Here is a 6,000-nt window from a genome sequence, read left to right as displayed (position 1 = left end):
CAAGGTTACAATCTATAAACATGATATTTCACTGAGCTCAGGTCACACGGTAAGCTGGTAGCTCGTGGTAAGCATTCAGTGTCCTCTGTGGTCCGGTAGGAAGCCAAAAGCTGTTTCTCAAAAGTAGAGGAGTTATCCACAGGGCTTTGCTCCAAAATCTTAAGGGTGTGCATTATAACTCACTTCTAGGTGTTTGCCAAAGACTAAAAATAGCAACTCTTTGTGCCACTGACACTTCGAGCACCATTAAATCTGCTGGATTATGTGACTCAAGTGGCAGAGCAGCCTGGAGCTGCTGCAGCTTTCTCTTCTCTCACTAGTTGTCATGCCTTTTTTTAAGTAGTAGTAGAAGGGGCCAAATAGAGGCACTTATTCCTTTCCTTGATATACTCCACACCATTGAACCCCTAGAAATTTCACTGAATTAGAAGGCACTTGAATTTTAGGGGATTTATTTCCCATCCTCAAGTATGCAAGTATCTTATCAATGTGTGTACAGTGATTTTTTACTTCCTATCTACCAGGACTAATCAGCATATCATTGTCAATCTGACGGAGCAGTGTGATGTTCTGTGGAAGGGAAAGAAGAGAGGGATGGAGGTCCCTGCAGACTAAATCATGATGCAGGGCCAAAGGGTTGCTCTGTATTGTGTTTGAACAGCGAGAATGTACTGCGGGCCTTGCCAGTTGAATTAAATTCCTTTTGGCAGTCTTTTTCAACAAGTATAGAGGAAAAAAGCATTTGCCAGATCAATAGCTGTGTACCAGGTACTAGGAAATGTGTTGATTTGCTTAAGCAAGGAAACCACATCTGGAAAAACAGTGCAACTGGAATCACCACATAATTAGATTTACAAAAATCCTCTGTTGTTATCCAAGGTCCAGCTGTCTTCTGAACATGCCAAATAGGTGAGCTGAAGACAGGCATGGTGGGTAGCACAACCTCTGCAACTTTCAAGTCCTTGATGGTGGTGCTAGTCTTTACAATTCCTCCATGAATGTGGTATTGCTTTTGGTTTACATTTTTTTTTATGTAGAAACAGTTCTAGTGGCTTCTCTTTGGCCTTTCCTACCTTCACTTCACAGGTCAGGGAACGAATGTGGGGATTCTGCTAGTGGCTGAGCATGTCTCTTTTAATCATGCATTCTGGAGCTGGGGAGATAACCACAGGATGTGTTCAGACACCCGCTGGGCCTGATGTGAGATGAACCTGAGCTAAAGATCCATTGAACTCTTGATCTCCCTAAGCCCCTACTGTGATAGGGAGACACAATGATGTTTTGGGTTTCCATGAATTAGTGTCAGATTAGAGCCTTGTGTTCTAATCTCTCCAAAGTCCAACTAGTTCTTTTCCCTCACTGAACAGTCGTGCTGGTAGATGGCCACAGGACCCTCCAGGGAAAGCTGGGGACAAGAATAACATTTTACATTTTTGATAATGTAGCAAGGCACTTGCTCTGTGCCTTCCCTTCATTCAAAGAGTTCTGGGTGTATAAACTGACTCAAGTCTAGAAACTGCAACATTTCTGATTACTGCTTTAGTTCAGCTGTCCATTGCAGTAACCACGCCCACCTAGTATTTGGCAATTAAGTAATACTCTTGGTTCATGCCAACCTGGGATCCCATAATCCCCACTACTTTTAGGAATCCAGTTTGATGGTAGAAGTTTCCACTTTAACGTATATCTGACTCCAGAGAACAGCAATTGCATTTTTCTTCAAGGATGCTGGGGCTCCCCTCACAAATTTATTTCTCAATGTCATGGTGAAAGGTAATGTCCTCTGAACCCTCCTGAGGTGGGTGAGCAGGTCTTACATAAAAAATACACTCTACTATTCCAATGTCCCCATGACTTTGGATGGATTCCTCTACAGTATCTTAGGCAGTTCTGGCACTTCATTTAGTGTAGACACTCTTGGGTGGATGGAAGTCAAGTGATGAAAGGAGCTACAAATTCAACCCAATACCACTTTATAATCCTTTATCTTGATCCCTGTAATTAGTTTCCTTGGGACGCTATAGAGAAGTAGCACAAACTGAGTGGCTCAAAACAACAGAAATTTACTCTCTCGCAGTTCTGGAGACTACCTTCCCAAACTCAAGTTGTCAGCAGGGCTGTGTTTCTTTGGAATAAACTTTTCTTCTCTCTTCCTAGTTCCTACTGGCTCTTGGTATTTCTTGGCTTGAAGCTACCCACTCCAATATCTTCTTCCATCTCCATGTGTCTCCATGTCTACATATCTCTGCATCCTCTCCTTTTATAAGGATACCAGTCATTAGATTTAGGGCCCAGACTAATCCAGCAGTGCCTCATCTTAATGGATTAAATCTGCAAAGAACCTATTTCCAAACAAGGTCACATTGAGGTTCTAGGCAGATATGACTTTTGGGGGACACTATTCATCCAAATATTATCCCACACCTTTAATATCCATAAAATATAATTCATATATTCTTTTCTTTGATTTTTTAAGCATGGGCATTTACTACAATTTCAAGTAAAATTAAAGGGAAAAAAACCCCATAGTTCTTTGCCTCAAAATGCAAATATTCTTTCCATCCAGCTTCTCCCTTTCGTGCCCACTACCATTAATCTCCCCAAGCTGGTCTCCCAGTCTCGCCCTTTTCCAATCTTTTCTTTAACTACAGAGTGATCTTCCAAAATGACATCCTTCCTGTCTTGCAACAAGGATCAAGCACAAGCTCCCTAGTCAGCCTAAGGTGGCTTTTCATGTTCTGATCTCCAATATCCTTCTTCCAGTTTCATCTTTCAACAAAATCCCCTGCTACCTACTTGTTTTGCCCCCAAATGCTTGCAGGTTTCTGAACTGCCATGCCCTTCCCTCCTTGTCTACCCGGTTCTGCACTGATGGCTCAGCAGTGCCCCTTGCACCCATGACCACTGCTCATCTTTAGAGGCTACTCCTCTATTCCCTTCCCAGTGATGAATCATTCCACTTTCAGATCTTTGAAGTCTGTTAATATTTCCCTTTGTTCTTGTTCCTCTTAAATCAAACTTTCTCTCTGAAAGAATACATCCCAAGCACACACACTGCTGCATTTGCTCAACCGTCCAGTGGGAGAGGTTTGCCTTTCCCGCCCTCTTGGAGGGGAGTGACCGGAACTCCAAGGCCAAAGCCCTCTGGGCTGGGTTGGGTAGGGGTGGGGGAGGGGGAGAAGGCGGATCTTGAAGGAACTGTCAAGAAAAGGCAGGCAAGCCATGCATTCCTCAGTCTGCCCACGTCCCTCTCTTCATAGTTGAGGAAACCCAGGTCGGTGTGGAGCGACACTCGGAAGACCAGAGTGACACTGCGTGGTGACTAAACACGTTAGCACCCTTTTCCCCTCGGGCAGATTTTTCTGGTCCTCCTAATTGAGGAGTCCCGCCACACAAGCACTCCTTCCCTCCTCTAATGCCGCAGGATGCCCAAAACATCCAGGACAAGCAGAGAGCACAGCAAATTCGCGGAAAAAGGAGAGCTAGAAGGGGCGGAGCATGCGCAGTGACGAAGCCGTGCCTGACGCCTCCACGCCCACAGGCCAGCCCACGCATGCGCAGGCGCAGACTTCCAGTCCACAGACAACCGTCCCGGCCGCGCCCCCTCCGTGAGGGTCAGAGGCCACAGGGCGGGCAGCAGTGACGTGCACGGAAGCGCCCTGTGCACTCCTGGAACCGAGCAGGCGGTGCCAGCGGCGGCGGTTGCTTCTTCAGTCGGGCGCTCTGACGATAAGGGCCCTGGATCGCTCGGAGGTGCTGACCTCCTGCCATCGCAGGTTGCCCCATGAGTCGGGGGACCATGCCCCAGCCTGGAGCATGGCCAGGCACAAGCGGTGCGGAGAAGCTGATGCGAGAGGCGGGGGCCGCGCCCCCCGGCCCCGCCAGAGTCGTGGTGTTGGGCCAGGCGGAGCAGTGAGTTGCGGAGCGCTGCGGGGGTGGCGTGGGGCCCCGGGTTCAGTTCCCTCTGGAAGCCTGGGCGTGGGGTGGACTAGGGAGTAGCCGGCAGAGGATCCTTTGTACCCTTGATTCTAAGCAAGCTAGTTGGGGACAGAGGAGTTTAAAGACACTTGTGACCAGGGTCCGAGTACTGATGTTTTTCGGGAAGGTCTCTCTCACAATTATGGTTACCTAGTGCCTCTTCTTCCCTGTTTTGGCTATCTCCATACCTCTAAAGTCCAAGAAAGCTCCAGCTGCTTGGGAAACAAAACCGCGAAGAGTATTATAACTAACTCCCAGTGGATTTTCCCTTCAACCGAGTAGGAAAATTCAGCCACGCAGCACGTGTGTTCTGGGGAGGCAAGTCGCCGCTTGATGATCGTCCCACCTGTTGGATAGATTTTGGACGGAGTCTGACCCAAATCTGTTTGGCTTGTTAACGACTTCACCAGATACCCCGTCTCCCTCTTTATTGTTAAATACGGAAGGCTGTGCTGTGCCGGTTAGCCAGTTCCTTGCAGAACTGTGAAGAAGGCGGCATAAATCGGAAGCCTTTATAGTTTCTGCAAGGGGGTGGGTGTGGAAGCAGAACATAAACTTGAAGGCTGAAACTTTTTCTACACTTTCCAAGTTCTAGGCCCATACAAATGCCTTTGAGTTGCAAAATTGAGGAAAGCATTCATATAACCAGTTTGACAGATAGATTAATTGGCTGGGAAATTGAATTGTAAGGTGCACTTAAATGTGCTTTTTTTTGTTTTAGCTATTCATTTCCTTAAAAGGGGCCCATTGCAGGCCTGCTATGCAGAAAGTGTATTAGAACTCTTCTTTGCGTGCTGCTTTACTCTGGGCTATGACATTCTCATTTATTGAGCACCATACCCTTTGGGATGTCATGGTCCATGCTTAAATGGCCACTGGGAAGTATTTAGAGCAGGGTACCGCAAACTCCCGCCCCCAGGAGTGAGGCAGGTAACTTGAGTAAAGCTGGACAGGCGTTCCTGGAAAGCAGCGCCCATCTCTGTTCAGGTTAGGTCTGCTAAATTTCAGATTGCGGTGGCAGACTTTTCTGTATTTAAAGAAATCCAGCTACCCTGACTGTTGTGTGGACTGCCCTGATTTTTTCAATAGTAGCATTTTATTTTACTCGGTGGAGACCACTGAGCAGGCTCATGTGTGAGCTGATGTGACCTGTGGCTCCAGTTTTGTTCCCCAAGTTGGAGACCTACCTCAGACTCCAGCTGGTAAAGTAGGCTGAGCCTCTTCTGCCTCTGCCCCTCGCCCCTCACAGCCCCTACCCCACTAACTGCTTCTGCTTCACTTCTACCCCTACCTGAGGGCCCTGGCCCTTGGATGGTGCTGCTCAGCCTCCACCTGAACGGTTCCATGTAGCGTGATACAGAAACTATGACACCAGAATTATGTTTCTCAAAGTATGCAGTTATTCGGCAGCTTCTCCTGCTGGATGTGGTTCCCTGAGTCGGAGTACCTGGGGAAATGGGTCATGGTGTGGAAGAAGCACTCCTTCCTGATGGAAAGGTTTTGTGGCCTCTTCTGTCTGCTGTCAGTAGGATTATGGACTTAGCGCTGAAAGGAATCTAAAAAAACCAGCCTAGATGTGTCATCTTACACATTACGACACCAAGTTGTGGATGGATAGGTCCAGTTTGATCAGGGAGACACAGGGAGGAGGTTCAGGGAGACACAGGGAGGGTGTCTGGGTGGGAACCTCCTCTCATCTTTTTCTGGCTTCCTCAGCAATGCAGGCAGAGGGATGTGATTTGTGACGGTGAACTTAAGATTTTTCTTTTCTGGAATAGATGTTTCAGTTTGCGGTTTATTTAGGGCTTAATTTCCTTTTTCCCTGCTCTCATTGTCTTTGATGACCTCATTCACCTTTAACTCTCATAAGAGCACAAGAGAGAGCAGGGAAGGGAGGTGAAGATTACTTCAGGTGTCAACAAATTCTGAACCTCTCTTCTTGTATTTTGAACCTTCTTGCCTGTTATGGAGGCAGTAAGATACTCTCTTTGCTCTGTGATCTTTTCTTAAGGGCTGGAGAAA

The 6,000-nt window shown here is 47.2% G+C and overlaps 1 protein-coding gene across 2 annotated transcripts in view; it reads left to right on the top strand.

Annotated features, from left to right (window-relative positions):
- The first annotated feature begins 3,655 nt into the window (after positions 1–3,655).
- Positions 3,656–6,000, top strand: part of OTULIN (OTU deubiquitinase with linear linkage specificity) — a 31,121-nt gene continuing 28,776 nt past the window's right edge. For both annotated transcript variants that reach the window (XM_036020252.1, XM_028513713.2), the window contains exon 1: positions 3,656–3,912. In XM_036020252.1, the coding sequence (XP_035876145.1) occupies positions 3,785–3,912 (128 nt within the window). In that variant the 5' untranslated portion in view covers positions 3,656–3,784. The remainder of the gene's footprint in view (positions 3,913–6,000) is intronic.

This window comes from Phyllostomus discolor, chromosome 3 (genome assembly GCF_004126475.2).
Source record: "Phyllostomus discolor isolate MPI-MPIP mPhyDis1 chromosome 3, mPhyDis1.pri.v3, whole genome shotgun sequence".
Lineage (NCBI taxonomy): Eukaryota > Metazoa > Chordata > Mammalia > Chiroptera > Phyllostomidae > Phyllostomus > Phyllostomus discolor.
The sequence above is the reverse complement of the archived record's forward strand: the minus strand, read 5'-3'. Positions and strand labels throughout refer to the sequence as shown.